The 17,982-nt window shown below is 37.2% G+C and overlaps 1 protein-coding gene across 1 annotated transcript; it reads right to left on the reverse strand.

The window, feature by feature from the left end:
* Window positions 1–814: 814 nt before the first annotated feature.
* LOC107785368 (protein INAPERTURATE POLLEN1-like) lies at window positions 815–7,379 on the reverse strand. The gene is made up of 2 exons (XM_075218389.1): window positions 7,193–7,379; window positions 815–1,820 (listed from the first exon to the last, which is right to left on the reverse strand). Exons 1-2 carry the CDS (start codon window positions 7,377–7,379, stop codon window positions 961–963), a joined length of 1,047 nt encoding a protein of 348 aa, XP_075074490.1. The 3' UTR covers window positions 815–960.
* Between the last annotated feature and the right edge of the window lie 10,603 nt (window positions 7,380–17,982).

Consider the following 17,982-nt stretch of genomic DNA (forward strand, 5'->3'; position numbering starts at 1 on the left):
TTTCTTGTTGCATAATTACAAACAAAATACAGATGACCAAGATCCCAAACAAACATAAATAGTGCTGAAATTTTTATAAATGAACTAAATAACTTCAACTCTAGAGCTGAAGTTCGCCAGTTACAAAAACAAAAACTTCAGCTCTAGAGCTGAAGTTCGCCAGTTACAAAACAAAAACTTCAGCACACTTGGTTCAACACACTTGCTACTTCAGGCCCGTCTACTAGAATGCTGAAGTTTTACGTGATTGTCTTTGCTACTTCAGCCCCGTATGCTGAAGTTATGTGAAAAAACGGGTACGCTTGCAATTTTTCTTGCAAAGTGGGCACAAGTTAAAGCGTGACACAAAAAACGGGTATAGATGCAAATGCCTCGTATGGAAGAGAGGGAAGCCCAGCAGGAGTCCATTCTTTGACCCGGCCCGTTTTGAGACACAGCACACATTTGAGATAATTTGTCATTTACGAGTTTTACCTACCATTACATTCTGAAACATAAAACCACATTCATCTAAAATGCCGAGCAAAATAAACAACGTATAATGCATTTTCAATCTACAATTTCTTCTCCTCAATGCATCTACATAAAATTCATAAAGTAGCAACCCACTTAGCAATAGCCCGGACTAATACTAATTTCTTTATGGTTAAACAAAATTTCTGTCATTCAAGTCTTCATAGCCTCCAAAATAAAAATTCCAGATTTTCCTTACAACTCTCTTCATTCCAACAATGTAACTTTGAATCAAAAAAAAAAAAAAAAAAAAAAAAAAAAAAACTAGATCAAATGTATATTGCAATCTTATTTTCCACATACTTCTATCAACAAACTCATTAAAAACACCTACTAGAATCTTTAGTCCTCTAAATTTACTTATCAACTACTAGTATTTATAGAAGATTAATCATGATTTACTGGCTTAAGTTAGAGCAGTGCACAAAATTAGAACTAATTTAATATCTATGCACTGACTTCAGCAATCAACTGTAATTCCAAAGAACACTTCTCAAATTGACGGACTAATTCACGATTCCGTAACCCAACAAGGAATTGAGCTAACCCTTCAAGAAAAACCGCCGCCTGATAAACGTCCGTCACACTCAGTATATCGGAAAGCACGCTCCTCCGCAGCCTATTCGCGTCCACAAAAACACCCACTAACTCCTCCATCTCCGCCGCCGCAGCTTCCACCACAACCCCTTTCATCTCCTCTTTTTTCCCTTCAAACCTCCCCCATTCACCCGCCACTTTCTCTACAAACGCCGCCTGCGCGTCTCTCGCACGCGCCACCAGTGCAGGTACCATTAGCCTTAAACCACACTCTATCTGATCGACCCTCGTCGTCAATTTCTTACTCGGGCTCTTCCATGCCATTACCACGTGCCAATTAAGCTGTTTGTCGAATATTTCCGGGTTAAATTCGGATTCGAATTCGGATTCCGAGTCATCACCAAGAAATGAACGGAGGAGATTTATGAAGAGATAAGGGTGAAGGTCACCGAGCAAGAGGAATGGTTTCTCTAAAGGGTTACGCCAGTCGGGAAAAAGGACCTGAGCGACGTCGTTTGCGGCGGCGAGGTCGAGGGCTTCATAGTAATTAAGGATGTGACGGTGCATGACCTCAACGTGGGAAGCTAAGAGAATGGGGCCCGCCGTGGAAGATGATGACATGGCGTGACGGAGCTGAGGGAGGTGAACGTTCTTGAGCGTCTTGAACCATTTACTGTAATATTCTTTGAATGGTTTTGACGATTTCTTGAACCCAAAAAGAGCTGTATTAAAAAAAAGGAAAAAAAAAAGGAACTTTGGTTGATTAATTTCTTGAAAAACAAAGTATGAAATTGAATGTGTTGTGTGTGTGTGTGTGTGTGTGTGTGTTAATGGAGGAGGAAAAGGTTCTTACCTATGGCTTTGAACATCTTCGTAAGAGAAGAATCGTCTCTGGTTTTCTTTTTCTTCTTTAGCAGCAGATGAAAATGATGAAGCGAAGAAGAAGAAGAGTTCAAACTTAGCGCGAACTGTTGTTCTGGTTATGTATGAGGTGCTTAAATATTTGGGTACTAGAACTTTGTGGTTTATTGGGCCATATACCTGAGCCCAATAAAAGGTTAGGAAAGGTTTCATTAGTCCAATAGATTAAAGGGATCTTTAAACAAATAGCCGTAAGGGGTTTTGGCATGGTATAACAACATACTCATATAATTGGCAGAAAATAGCCTTAATTATAAATATTGGCATCAAATAGCCAATAAATGTATATCACAATAATAATATATATATATCACAAATTTTTTTTTCTTCTTTGTCTATATCAACATGTATATTAAAATTTTATTTTTATTCTTTGTATATAAATAATATTATTCTTTGTATATCGATAACATAAAATTAAATATATAGTTATTGATGTCTTTATACCAATGTATATCACAATAAAAATATTGTTTTATTTGTATAGCACAGTGTATAGCACATCGGACATATGTATACCAAAATAGATATCATAAGTTTATTTTTCTTCTTTATGTATATCAAAAAATTAATTTTCTTTGTATACTAAAATATTATTTACTCCAACAATTATATTTATTATTTTTATATATTAGAACTTGCTTAAACATGCTATATCAAAAAAATTATTTTCCTTTTTTGATCAATAATTAATAATTATATTATTTGTATATCACAGTGTATAACATATTAATAATGTGTATAACAAAAATATTATTAAAATTTTATTTTTCTTCTATGTATAACACATTTCAGATTGAAAACTCAAGTTCAAGACGACTCCATATGTGTATCCCCTATTGTAACCCGTGTATATCTTTATGTACATTAGCGATATCTCATGTATATGATGTATATATGTGTATCCATGAAAATTTGTGTTATATATACGATATACAATGTGATATACACAGGCGTCCATAAACAAATTATGTTGTATACCGATATACAAAGTGATATACGCAGACGTCCTTAAAAACTTGTGTGTGATATACACTGATGTACACGATATACACATGTTGCAGTTGGATTTTTAGGCCTAATATTTTGCCCGAAACTAGTCTAAATCACTTCTAATCTTGCTCAAATTTTGTATATATCCTCGTTTAAGTATTTTCAACCAATTTCAATCACACCCACCCACTCATTCAATCCAACAAAAAAAAAATAAAGAGAGAAGAAAAACAAAGTTGAAATATATTTTTTCTCTCTTGGTTTTTACTAATCTTACTCAAATTTTGTATATACCCTCGTTTAGGTATTTTCAACCAATTTCAATCACACCCACTCATTCAATCCAACCAAAAAAAAAAGAGAGAAGAAAACAAAATTGAAATATATTTTTCTCTCTTAGTTTTTGCTTCTGATATTCTCTGATGTGAGATCAACCTTACCTTTTCATCCCACTATTTTTTTTTTTTTGCATAATTTGCAAGAATTTTGCTAAACTATGAGAGCAAAAGAGAAGAGATAGGAGAAGAAATACAAGGAGAGAAAGAGGGAGGGAAGCCAAAATAAGCGTGTAGTTTTTTTTAGAGAAAATATAAAAGGGAGTAGGGTTTTTTTAGGATTTGGCTATATAATGCTAATTGTTTGGATCTATCTTTGCCAAATCTAATATGAGGTTAAAAAATTGTCAATTCCTGTTATGGGTTGTTATAGGATGCAAATATTTCTTACTGTATACTAGGAATCTTTACATAAATAGTCGGTCAAATTTACTGTATACTTTCTCTAGCAGATATACATAGACTATACACTAATAATACACCATTAAACATATTATGCATCAATTATATAAACAATCACATTCACCGGCTTATTTTAAATTAACTGATTGGGTGAACAACTATTTAAGTTAATTCTTCTAGATTAGAATAGAATTTCCATATTTTTCTTAAATTGTACTAATTCATATTTATATGAAAAGTTCCTAAAAGTGTAGAATACTAAAATGACAAAAGGTTAGAAAAGATAAATTTTTTATTTTTCTCAACCAAATAGAGTATATAAAAGTACTTATATAAAGCTAACACTCTTTTCTTCTGGATTCCTTTGTTCTTAAGAAGTCGTCGATGAGAATAAATGATAGAAAATTTTATCCTCATATAGCAAAGGTATATACCTTATTTATTATAAACCAAAATTATTTTAAAATTTATTTTCTATAACTACCTTTTATATTTTATAGCAAAATATGTATTTATGGTATATACTACAATTGAGGCATGAAATACGCTATTTATGATTTTCTTCTCTCTTTTTTTCAATTAACACGCGATTCTCTCTCGCGATTTTTCTTCTTTCTCTCTCTCTTCCTTCTCTCTTATGAGATAGCGGCTTTCTTCTACGCAATGGATCTCTTCTGCAAGTCCTATATATGCAATGAATTTTTTACTTCAATATTAGAAAGAAAGAGATAATGGCTTTCTTCTACGTCGGATATTGCAATGAATTCCTCTACACGGATACTGCAATATTTTTTTACGCCGGGGAAGATTCGAGGGCCAGGGTTTTTGTTCGTCTCCATCTTAATTTTAATACAATGTATACAATATTTTGCTTGGCCGGAAAGCGCCATCTCCGACGAACTTTCTTCTCTCCTTTGTTATTTAGTCACATACAATGATATAAATACATTGTATTCTGTACAAATTCACTCAAATACATTATTTTTGCATAAATACATTATTTTTTGCTTGTATTTATGTATTTTGATGGTTTGTATTTTTTCAATACAGCTTAATACATCTGTATTCATGCATGAATACATGATATATACATTGAAATACACTGAACACAAATATTAAAATAGAACAAAATATAAACAGTGAATATATTTAATTTTAAAACACAGTAAAATATACTGAATACAAATAGATATATATTGAATACAACCAATGAAATATACTGAATACAACAATAATATAAACAGTGAATACAGTTAATTTTAAAGTACAGTGAAAATAAAGTAAAATATACTAAATACAACAATAATACAACAGTTATGTACAACTGAAAATCATTCTAATTAATTGGATTGATAATGAGGCATGTTAGAATTGATTTTGTTGAGTTATATTAGGAGTGTATCCCGCTAATTAATATTATTTCCACTATTAAACAGCTGGACATATCTATTTTTAAGGTGATTGTCGTTACTGCATTCATGAATATATGACGCAAATACATATGAATATATGTGCGTACAGTTGGAATGCCCTAATTTTAGGCGGCTTTTCAGCGCGAATACATCGAATACACTACCGTAACAACTGAATAGTAGTTATAGGAAGTAATTATGTATATGGTAGCTATAGGAAGTTAATAGCCACTAAACAATAGCAGTTTTTGAAAATTCCTCTAAACGATACACGGACATGCGAAGGGCGGAGGCAGATCAAGAGCGAGTTCTATGAATTCAAATGAAATCATTTTTCTTGGATGGAACTATGTATATATGCATAAAATTAAATTTAATTTAATCGTATACATATAATAAGATCCTAAGTTCGAGTTCGAGTCTACTTGGATGGTGAAGAAAATGGATCAGCCCACATACCACAAATGTGGGGCGATTTGCAGTCGTACCTTATTTTTATGCCATCTTTTAACCTATACCATATTTTTAAAAATTATTGATCTCGTAACCAACTAACAAAAAATCCGTAATAATATGATCATTATACCCCTTCCAAAACATATAAAAGTTGCATCAAGCATACCCATATTCAAATTCCAGATCTCCTCCGTATCTCCTCCATCAGTTCGTCTCTCCTGAGATCGCCTCTCGCAACCAGATTCAAATTCCAAATTCAAATTCAAATACATTGTAAGTATTCAAATTCATCTCCAGAATTCAAAATAGTTTTTGAATTATATGTTTTCTGATTGATTAATTGAAGTTGTTTGACGAACTTCCCTGATATGTTGAATTTGCATTCTAAATCTATTTGACGATGAATTCTAACATTCTAATCCGACAAATATACTGAAACAAGCTGAAGTTATTTAGTTCATATCTAAAAAACTCAACAAAACAAGCTGGTAAATAACACAACGAAGAAAAAATTATATTAAAATATTATATGAGTGTTTTAATATTTAAAACACCTATGCACAAAAAACTTCGGCATAGGTGCTGAAGTTTTCCTATTACACTGGGTAAAAAAAATAAAATATCAATTAAAATTTTATATTGCACAAAAAACTTCGGCATAGGTGCTGAAGTTTTCCTCCTACACTGGGTAAAAAATAAAACATAAAATAAAATTTCATATTGCACAAAAACTTTGGCACAAGTGCCGAAGTTTTTTTAGTTAATCTGTAAAAACTTCGACTAATGGAGCTGAAGTTTTCCTCCTGCACTATGTATTTTATTATCATTTATTGGAAAAACTTCATACCAAAAAAATAAAACATAAATTAAAATTTCATAATGCACAAAAAACTTCGGCATAAGCGCTGAAGTTTTTTAGTTAATATTTAAAATTTTCAGCAGGAGGAGCTGAAGTTTTCCTCCTACACTGGGTAAAAAATAAAAATATAAATTAAAATTTCATATTGCAGAAAAAACTTCGGCATAGGTGCTTAAGTTTTTTAGTTAATATTTAAAAACTTCAGCAGGAGGAGCTGAAGTTTTACTCCTGCACTATGTATTTTATTATCATTTTTTGGAAAAACTTCATACCAAAAAATGCTTATGTTTTCAGGAATATGTAAAATATTTTTCATATAATTTTTTGTATGCTGAAGTTTTTTTAGTTCATCTGCTAAAAATGCTTAATATTTTGTCGTGCAATATGTAATTTTCGGATAAGTTTTTGTTAATTGTTCTGTTATTTTCTAAGTTTAAAAAGAATTTTTAGTTCATGCTTGAAGTTTTCATCAAGCACTGTGTATTTTATTATTATTTTTTGAAAAAACTTCATACCAAAAATGCTTAATATTCGGATTAGTTTTTGTTAATTCCTGCTGAAGTTATATAGTTCATTTCCTCTGCTATTTTTCGAGTTTGAATAGAATTAATATTAAAAAAACGCAGAAAAAACTTAAAACAAAAACTGAACATTTCATTAAACATCAAAAAGATATATTAAATTACATATATAACAAAATAATATAAATAACAAAAAGAAAAACTAATCGTCCATATCATCATCATCGTCGTCGTCGTCACTACCAGATGGACGAGCATCTTCATCAGCAAGATTATCAAATCTTGCATACATCACAAGCGTATCAAGCTTGCTGTTAATTTCTTCCAGCTCCCTGTCGTACTTGTCTATGAGCTCATCCAGTTTCAGCTCAAAAGCCTCTATAATGTCTTGCTTGATTTCTTCCACTATTTGCCTGATGACAGCATCCATTTTTCTCCTTTTTGTATTTTATGTCTGCTAAAATCTATGTGTTTGAGTGAATAAACTCACAAGGAATAGCGTGCTTATATAGGGGGAAAAAACTTTTGCATGGTATATGAAAAGGCAAAGAGGAATTTTAAACGTTGTCTAATGAAAAACGTGCATGAATGTGATAGGAATGTAATTATTACACTAACACATACCCCCAATGCAATATAATTACTATTTTAATTGTGTAGGTTACTCCTGTATATTATACAATTAATGCTGAAACATGCTCAAATTTGTTGAATTCATTTGCTAAAACTTCAGCCCAATGTGCTGAAGTTATTTAGTTCATTTCTAAAATCTTCAGCACTTAATGAGCTGAAGTTGTTGTCCCTGCATTCATGAATCCCTGTCATATAGCTTTTTCAAAAAAACATCAGCTGATATGCTGAAGTTATTAAGCTTATTTCTAAAAACTTCTGCACTTAATAAGCTGAAGTTTTCTGTGCAACATTCATTAATTATGTCATACATCTTTTTCCAAACAATTTCAGCAGAAAATGCCTAAGTGATTTAGTTCATTTGTAAAAATTTCAGCACAAACAACCTAAAAATTCTTCTCTTCACTTTCCTAATACTTGCCACTAAACATGAATCTGCAGGATGAGTTCGATTTGCGTTGTTATAACTTTCAATGGGAGTTGGACTCCTGATTTCAAATACTTGGATCATGAAACAAAACTTGTTCTACTTAATAAGCACATATCATTCAATACTTTCCTGAAGAAAATTAGTGAAGTTACAAATATTGATTCAACCAGATATGCACTAAAAGTGTTGTTTGATATCAAACTAAATACAAGCAAAGGAATGCTTGTAACTTCAGATGAAGAACTCAGTACCTGTATATATTTGCTTACAACTGATTCACCCTACAAGAATTGCCATTTCATAATCGAAAAAATACAACCTTCAGAATCTACAACATTCAAACAATCTCTTGCATATGCGATAGATTCAGAACCTTTTGCTGATAACGAGGAAATATTTACTTTGCATTCCAATAATGGAAGTAGACAACAAGCTACTGTAACACCCCAATTTTTTTTATAATATTTGCATTCTTGATTGAGCATTTTTATAACGAGGAAATATTTACTTTGCACTTCCTAAATGTGAAATGGTCAATATATGAAAATTTCTTACTTTAGGTTGTGTTAATATTGGCAATGAAGTTTCATGATGTTGTTATATGTAACACTTAATATTATTTTGACTAGTTGTTATTAAATATAATATATAATTAAGTTTTGATTTCCAACCTTTTGTATTTATCTAAGAATATTTAGTAGTTGGGTAACCATTTTATTTCATATCTATCCATCTCTCTCTTTCTATCTATCTCTCCTTCTCTCTCTCTCTCTCTCTCTCTCTCTCTCTCTCTCTCTCTCTCTCTCCTCCGTAGAAACTTGAAAATCTGAAGTTTCATGAAAAAAAACCATGGATTTCTACTAAATCAACAAGCAAATTTCGTTTTTGGTGAAGATCAAGTTGCTCATGTTGGTAAGTTTCTAAACTCGTTTTTATACTAGACACCTACTAAAATTTTCTACATATCTTTTTGTAAAAAGCTCCAATTTAAGTGATCTAGGACTTTATGGAAAGATATTTCATAAATCTATAACTCTTCTGAAGGAACCATAATCTAGTTTTGTTGGTATTTATCTGAAAAATGATCAGAAAGTACAGGGCAGGTGCTGTCCAGATTTTCAGTTTTAGAAATACTCCATGTACTACTGTTAGTCATTTTAGCATAACATTTTATTCAAAATTGATATGGAGGTGATTCAAGATGTTCTGAAATGGTAAGACATAGATCTACAACTTTTGTGAAGACCAGAAAGTCTAGTGTACCCGTGTAGATCTTCAAAACTGAGTCACAACTCGGAACAGTGATACTGTCCAGAATTTCGGTTTCAAACGTTTTTGGGTAATTTTCACCAATATCATATTTAGTTTGACTTGCTAAATCACTGAACTTATTTAGATACTTGATTATGTATTTAAGGTATATAAACCCTTGAAAAAAATCAAAGGGGAAGTGTTTGAGGAAGTGGACAGATTTGGTTTGTTTACGGCGTAGACGATTCGAACGTCCCCAAGTTGTGATTGAACTGTTTCGTGGTAAAACACCAAGGTTTGTGTATAAACTTGTACTCTTTTTTCTTGTTGGAATATGTTGAAATAACTTGATATTTTATTTTTCTTGGCTTCAATTTATATTGTTATATTCGTACTATATCAAGTATTGTAAGATATTTGCTAAATCGCCCATTCGTACGGATTGTTTGATCATTTTGCATTCTTGTTGAGACTTTGTGCTTCTTGTAGAAGTGACTTTGTACTCATCTTGGCATGCCTATTGATTTGGATCTTTTGCCATCTTGACTTTGGATTTGTAGTTCGTCTTGAATTATGGAACTTGTCAGTGTTAAGTACGAACTAGGAAGCCAGTTTTAATATGGTTCTTGATTCTCTTGTCTATTGGGTTTTGACCCTACTTGATTTGGGGATTCGGTCCATCTTGATATCTGATTATGCTTAGTGTGATGGCATGACGTACATATTGGGCGAAAAATGGATATTTGGTATACTCTCTTAAATTGATAGTATACACTTTCTAGACTCTTGAACATTGTTACTGATATTTGGAAACACTTCAAAGTTTGATATTGATATGTTTGATATATTTGTTCACTTGTTTTAAATTTTGTTAAATTGAGCTAACTATGACTGAAAATGAGAATTGGAGAATTTAATAACTCCAAGCCTAAAGTTTATACACCACTAAGCTTTATGTTTAGCGATAGTTGTTTTCTATCGTAGGAAATGTTCGGGATGAAATCTGAAGATGGCCAAGGTGAAGTAGTCTTTTGGGGAGAATTTATGGAGATCACATTTGCATATGCACCTTGGTTTGCATAGTTTTGGGACATGTACATGATATACAGGATATACAGGATATACAGGATATACAAGATATATACATATACATATATATATGTCACACTTATGTTATATATATGTCACACTTATGTTATTTGGAGGCTTGTTGGATTTTAAAGACCAAAATATTGTAACTTGAATTTGTAACCTATTTTATTGTATTAGGGTGTTTTAATAACTCAAGTCTTGTAATATGCTGAATTTACACTTTGTCTTGTAAATATGTAGAAAAGGAGAAAACTAGTTTCTTTTTTTTACCCGATAGTTTGAAATTTATGTACAATACAAACTTATAGTGATTTTGAATGATTGTATAAATCTGTTAGGAAGTTGCTTTAATCTCTTGATTAATCAAGAAGGGTTATATCACCATATGTTAATATTTTGATATTGTATTTCATTTAAAATGAAATTATGGTGTATTTTCAAAAAAAAAAAAAATATGTTGCACTTTGAACCTTTTCGCATGGGCCTACTTCCGCTACTAAAATTATTCTGAATATTTTTATTAATATCTCTTTTAATATTTTATAAGTAAGAAATTAGATTTGTTTCCTAAGTAGTACCCTCCCAAAGGGGTTGCTACAAGTTTTGGTATCAGAGCCACAGTTTGTAATTCTAGGATTTGTTTTGTTGTGATAGTACCTAGTATTTGTTGTTATTTCCTATCTTGAAAATGACTAAGAGTTTATAAATTTTTGCATAATTGATTAATTTAATTTATTGTATTATGTGTGCATATGCATCATGTACATGTCCCTAATGCAGTGTGATCTTATCTTTAATAGGACTTTTAATATGGCCTCTTCTTCAAATAGAGCTGTTGTGACGAGAAAAGGGTCATCACCGTAATTCTTCCTAGTTCCGTGCTTCCGAGGCCCTGAAAACCTCGCTTTTAGTTGCCTCGATTTGCGTGCACAGTTCGGGCGCGTAGCCGGAAATTTTTTATGTTAGAATATGCGAATTTTGTGAAAATTTTGATGAATTTTGATATTAATATGCATAATATTGACTTCGGTCAACATTTTGGGTAAAATAGACCCGGACCTGTGATTCGACGGTCTCGGAGGGTCCGTAGAAAAATATGGGACTTGGGCGTGTACCCAGAATCAAATTACGAGGTCCCAAGCCCGAGAAATGAATTTTTGTGTGAAATTATTTTCTGAAATTTATTAAGGAAAATGAAGAAGAAAATTGATCAGAAAACTATGGTATCGGGCTCGTATTTTGGTTCCGAAGCCCGGTACGAGTTTTAAATATGTTTTAAGCACTATCTGTAAAGTTTGGCTAAAAACGGACGTCATATGACGTGTTTCGGACTTAAAATGGGGAATTTGAGTTTTTATGAAAGTTGAAAGAAAATCATGTATTTTGAGGCTTGATCCTATGTATATGATGTTATTTTGGCGATTTGATCGCACGAGTAAGTCCGTAAGGTATTTTCGAGATCATATGAATGTTTGGTTTGGAGCCCCGAGGGCTCGGGTGAGTTTTGAGTAGGGCCTGGGAGGTCTTAGACTTAGAAAAATATACATGTTCAGATGTTGCAGGCCCAGCGCGGCCGCGGCCATTTCCACGCGGTCCGCGCTGGCAGCCACGCAGCCGCAGTGCTTTTCTGTGCGGTCCGCGTGGTGGGGTTCAGAGGGTCGACCAGTGCGGCCGCGCACCAAATCAGTGCGGTCCGCGCTGGGTGGGTTCAGAGGGAGACCACTTCTCCCCTCCCTCGGCGCGGCCGCGGTGCATTTCTGTGCGGTCCGCGCCAGCCCCCTGCAAAATGTATAAATTCGGGAATTTCAATCATTTTTCCACTTTTCAAAAACCCAAAACCTAAGAGGCGATTTTCCAAACAACTTTTCTTCTCCAAAACGATTGGTAAGTGATTTCTAACTTAAATTCTTTATTCCTTGACATCTTTTAACATGATTTCAAATTCAAATCAAAGATTTTCATGGGGGAAATTGGGTGTTTTGGGTAGAACCTAAGTTTTCTACAAATTGAGGACTTGGACCTCAATTTGGGGTCCGATTTCAAAACAAAGCATATATTTGGATTCGTGGGAGAATGGGTAACCGGGTTTTGGTCCGAACCTCGAGTTTCGACCACGTGGGTCCGGGGGTGTTTTTGACCTTTTTGGGAAAAACCTTGTATAAATTATTTTCATGCATTGGGATTGATCCATTTAGTAATTATTAATGTGATTGAGTAACTTATGACTAGATTCGAGCGGATTGGTGGTGGAATCAAGAGGTAAAGCTATACTAGAAGCGTGAGTTGAGTTTGGAGCATTCGAGGTAAGTGTTTGTTCTAACTTTGGCTTGAGGGAATAAGATTAGGATGTTATTTGCTATTTGCTAAAGTGGAGTACGGTGTATAGGCATGGTGACGGTTATCTATGCACCAGAGTCTAGCATGACTGTGAGTCTTAATTGCTTTTAATTCGAGTAATGTGACACAATCTCCTTGTTTACTTGATGAGTTTCATATAATGTGAACGATTGAAGTAGAATTGTGATTGGTGTACTTTTGGAGCGTTAACCCGAACATGAATGTGTTAGTTGAGGAAGAAGTGATTTAAAAAGAGAATGTGTTGTGAGTACTCCCTTGCCGGGATGTGTAGACTGATATATACTCTCCCTTTTCGGGATATTTTTGGTTGTTAGCTGTACCCTTGTCGGGTTAAAGGTATTGAGTTGTTATCCTCTCCTGAAGGGGTCTATTATATGAAGTCAGATATTATATATGATATTATGGGATCGTGTGGCATGCCGTCCACTTATATATGATATTATGGGATCGTGTGGCACGCCGTCCACTTATATATGATATTATAGGATCATGTGGCACGCCGTCCACTTATATATGATATTATGGGATCGTGTGGCACTTCGTCCACTTATATATGATATTATGGGATCGTGTGGCATGCCGTCCACTTATATATGATATTATGGGATCGTGTGGCACGCCGTCCACTTATATATGATATTATGGGATCGTGTGGCACGCCGTCCACTTATATATGATATTATGGGATCGTGTGGCACGCCATCCACTTATATATGATATTATGGGATCGTGTGGCACGCCGTCCACTTATATATGATATTATGGGATCGTGTGGCACGCCGTCCACTTATATATGATATTATGGGATCGTGTGGCACGCCGTCCACTATATATATATATATTATGGAAACCGGAGTTTCTTCTGTTTATTTCCGATATTTCATTTTTATCTGTTACTCCCCGATAGCATGTCCCCTCCCAGCTTTACTTTGTATTATCTTGTTATTGTTTTCTTGCACTTGTTATATATATCTGTACAGGTTAAATTGTGGTAGGTCCTGTCTAGCCTCATTACTATTTCGCCGGGGTTAGGCCAGGCACTTACCAACACATGGGGTCAGTTGTGCTGATGCTGCACTCTATGCATTTTTGTGCACAGATCAGGGAGCAGCTTTCGGACAGCAGCAGTAGGACTTTTGGGAGCTATCTTCAGTCCAGGGTACTCTCGAGGTAGCCTAGCTGGCGTTCGCAGGCCGAAGTCCCTTTCCATGTTTCTCATTTGTTTATCTTGTATCAAACAAACATGATGTATTTTCCTTTCAGACATTGTTTGTAGCATTCTGTAGTAGTCCGTGAGCTAGTGACACCAAACTCTGGGTAGCATTTTGGTTCAAACTTCTGCACTTTTGGTTTTCAGTTGTTTTTAAATTTAAAGTCTTCCGCCTAGATTTTGTCTCACTTATTATATTGTTGAAAGAAAGCAGGAAAGGTGTTTTAAACATTTGGCTTGCCTAGCTCCGATAGTAGGCACCATCACGACACCCGATGGTGGGAAATCCGGGTCGTGACAAGTTGGTATCAGAGCACTAGGTTACTTAGGTCTCACAACTCACGGACAACTCGGTAGAGTCTGAGGGATCGGTACGGAGACATCTGTATTTATCCCGCAGAGGCTACTGAGTTAGGAAAAACTTCACCTTGTTCATTCTTGTCGTGCGATTCTGTTTCTCAAGTACTGATTGTCTTTCCACTCTATTCTTTCGCAGATGGCGAGGACATGTGCTTCCTCTTCTACCGTGCAGCAGCCCGAGCCCCCAGCAGCAGCTCCTATCAAGGGCAGAGGGCGAGGCCGAGTCCGTGCCAGAGGCTGAGGCCGGGGCAGAGCTCAACCCCGAGCGGCAGTCCCAGAGGTGGAGCCTCATGTTGACTACGACGAAGGGGTTCCAGCTCCAGCGGCTCCAGTGGGCCCAGCTCAGGTCCCAGAGGGTTTCATAGCCACTCCAGTGCTTCAAGACGCTTTGGTCCGACTGGTAGGCTTTATGGAGGGCATTTCTAGAGCGGGTTTGCTTCCCGTAGATCCAGCCACATCTCAGGCTGGGGGAGGAGTTCAGACTCCCGATACTCGCACTCCAGAGCCGGTAGCTCCTCAGGCTCAGGTTCCAGCAGTTCAGCCAGCCGTGGCAGCCCAACCAAGTATTGAGGCTCAGTCCAGTGATGGTGCGGCTATGTCCGTGGGATGCTTTGTGGAGGCTTGATCGTTTCACCAAGCTTTTCACTACTACATATAGTGGCACTCCCTCAGAGGATGCTCAGGATTTCATATTCAGCTGTCATGAGGTTCTACGGACTATGGGCATTGTAAAGACCAATGGGGTCGACTTCGCCACTTTTCGCCTGGCAGGATCCGCCAAGACTTGGTGGAGGGATTTCTGCTTAGCCAGGCCAGCAGGGTCGCCATCATTGACCTGGGATCAGTTTTTAGAGTTATTTCTGGGGAAGTTTCTTCCAGTTACTCAGCGAGATGCTCTTCGCAGGCAGTTTGAGCGTCTCCAGTAGGGTCCTATGACGGTCACCTAGTATGAGACCTGGTTCATTGATCTTGCTCGTCATGCCATTGTGATACTCCCCACCGATAGAGAGAGGGTGCGTAGGTTTATTGATGGGTTGGCTCAGCCGATCCGTGTTCAGATGGCCATGAGTGCCGGTAGTGAGATTTCATTTCAGGAGGCAGTAGATGGTGCCCGCCGGATAGAGATGGCACTTGCTCAGGGAGGTGGTCATAGGTCTGATAAGAGGCCCCGTTATTCTGGTAGATTCAGTGGTACCTCGTCTGGAGGTAGGGATTCTTATGGTAGAGGCCATCCTTCGAGGCCCTTTCCGTCATCTCTCCAGGCTTCTCATGGTACACCAGGTGGTCGTGGTTCTCAGCTGCAGTATTCTGACCAGCAGCTCTTCAGTTCACCATCAGCACCTATCAGTGCATCACCACTTCGTTATTCTCAGAAGCCAAGGGCTTGTTATACTTGCGGCGATATGAGTCACATTGCCAGATATTGCCCTCGAGCTTCCAGCAGCTCGCAGCAGCAGGGTCCTCGCCCAATGATCCAGGCACCAGTTGCCCCATAGACTACCCATCCAGCTAGAGGTGGGGGTAGAGGACATAGAGGTGGAGGTAGAGGTCTTAGAGGTAGGGCTCAGACCGCTAGAGGTAGGGGTCATCCAGCAGCAGATCGTCCCAGGGATATGATTCAGGGAGGTGGGCCCAGCCCCGTTGTTATGCATTGCCAGCCAGGCCAGAGGCTGAGTCATCAGATGCTGTGATTACAGGTACTATTCTGGTTTGTGATAGGGATGCTTCTGTGCTATTTGATCCCGGATCTACGTATTCATATGTGTCGTCCTATTTTGCACCCTATTTGGTTATGCCTAGTGAGGCCTTGAGTATTCCTGTATATGTGTCTACGCTAGTGGGGGATTCTATAGTGGTGGACCAGGTTCATCGTTCATGTGTTGTGGTATTCAGGGGTCTTGAGACCCATGTTGACTTGTTGCTCTTGGATATGGTGGATTTCGACATCATATTAGGGATGAATTAGTTGTCCCCGTATCATGCGATCTTGGATTGTCATGCCAAGACCGTGACCTTAGCCTTACCGGATTTGCCCCGTTTAGAATGGAGAGGTACTCCTAGTCATTCTTCTTGCAGCGTTATTTCTTATGTGAAGGCTCGATGCATGGTCGAGAAGGGGTGTCTAGCTTATCTGGTTTATGTTCGTGACTCCAGCGCTGAGGTCCCGTCTATTGATTCTGTTCCTATTGTTCGAGAGTTTCCTGAGGTCTTCCCTTCAGACCTGCCGGGCATGCCGCCCGATAGAGATATTGATTTTTGTATTGATCTGGCTCCGGGCACTCAGCCCATTTCCATTCTGTTGTATCGTATGGCGCCGCCAGAATTAAAAGAGTTAAAGGGTCAACTTCAGGATTTGCTTGAGAAGGGTTTCATTAGACCCAATGTTTCGCCTTGGGGCGCACCAGTGCTATTTGTGAAGAAAAAGGATGGTTCGATGAGGATGTACATTGATTACCGGCAATTGAACAAGGTGACGATTAAGAACAAGTACCCACTGTCGAGGATCGACGACTTATTCGACCAGCTTCAGGGTGCGAGGGTGTTTTCAAAGATAGATTTGAGATCTGGCTACCACCAGCTGAGGATTAGGGCGTCTGATGTCCCTAAGACAGCATTTCGCACTCGGTATGGGCACTATGAGTTTTTGGTCATGTCATTTGGATTGACTAATGCCCCAGCAACATTCATGGAGTTGATGAATCGAGTGTTCAGACCTTATTTGGACTTGTTCGTGATAGTATTCATTGACGATATTCTTATATACTCCCGCAGTCAGGAGGAGCATGAGCAGCACCTCAGAGCGGTTCTTCAGACCCTGAAGGGTAGTCAGTTGTATGCTAAGTTCTCAAAGTTCGAGTTTTGGTTGAGTTCGGTCGCATTCCTGGGTCATGTCGTATCAGCAGCAGGTATTCAGGTAGACTTGAAGAAGATAGAGGCAGTCAAGAACTGGCCTCGACCAGCTTCAGCTGCGGAGATTCAAAGTTTCTTGGGGTTAGCAGGTTACTACCGTCGGTTCGTGGAGGGGTTTTCATCCATTGCAGCCCCTATGACCAGATTGATCCAGAAAGGTGCCCAGTTTAGATGGTTAGATGAGTGTGAGGCGAGCTTTCAGAGGCTCAAGGCAGCTCTGACCACGACACCGGTGTTGGTTTTGCCCATAGGTTCAGGGCCCTATACAGTCTATTGTGATGCATCTCGTATTGGACTTGGTACAGTGTTGATGCAGGATGGCAAGGTCATTGCCTATGCTTCGAGGCAGTTGAAGTTTCATGAGAAGAACTATCCAGTGCATGATTTGGAGTTGGTAGCCATTGTTCACGCATTGAAGATTTGGAGGCACTATCTGTATGGTGTGGCGTGTGAGGTGTTCACGGATCATAAGAGTCTTCAATATTTGTTCAAGCAAAAGAAGTTGAATTTGAGGCAGAGGAGGTAGTTAGAATTATTGAGTAGGAAGTCAGCCAGTATGGGCAGTCTTGCTTATATTCCGGTCGGTGAGAGACCGCTTGCTTTGGACGTTCAGGCTTTGGCCAATCAGTTTGTGAGGTTGGACATTTATGAGCCTAGTCGAGTATTGGCTTTCACGGTCGCTCGTTATTCGTTATTGGAGCGTATCCATGATCGGCAGTTTGATGATCCCTATTTGTGTGTCTTGAGGGACACGGTGCAGCGTGGAGGTGCCAAGAAAGTGGCCTTAGATGA

This window comes from Nicotiana tabacum, chromosome 1 (assembly GCF_000715075.1).
Source record: "Nicotiana tabacum cultivar K326 chromosome 1, ASM71507v2, whole genome shotgun sequence".
Taxonomy (NCBI): domain Eukaryota; kingdom Viridiplantae; phylum Streptophyta; class Magnoliopsida; order Solanales; family Solanaceae; genus Nicotiana; species Nicotiana tabacum.

What these genes read in the sequence shown, in the direction of transcription:
- LOC107785368 (XM_075218389.1), bottom strand. Translation starts at nt 7,379, where the DNA reads ATGGATGCTGTCATCAGGCAAATAGTGGAAGAAATCAAGCAAGACATT. An exon ending in TGAAGATGCTCGTCCATCTG is followed by an intron (nt 1,821 to 7,192) that starts GTAGTGACGACG and finishes TTGTTTTTCAAG; the next exon opens with AAATTAATCAACCAAAGTTC.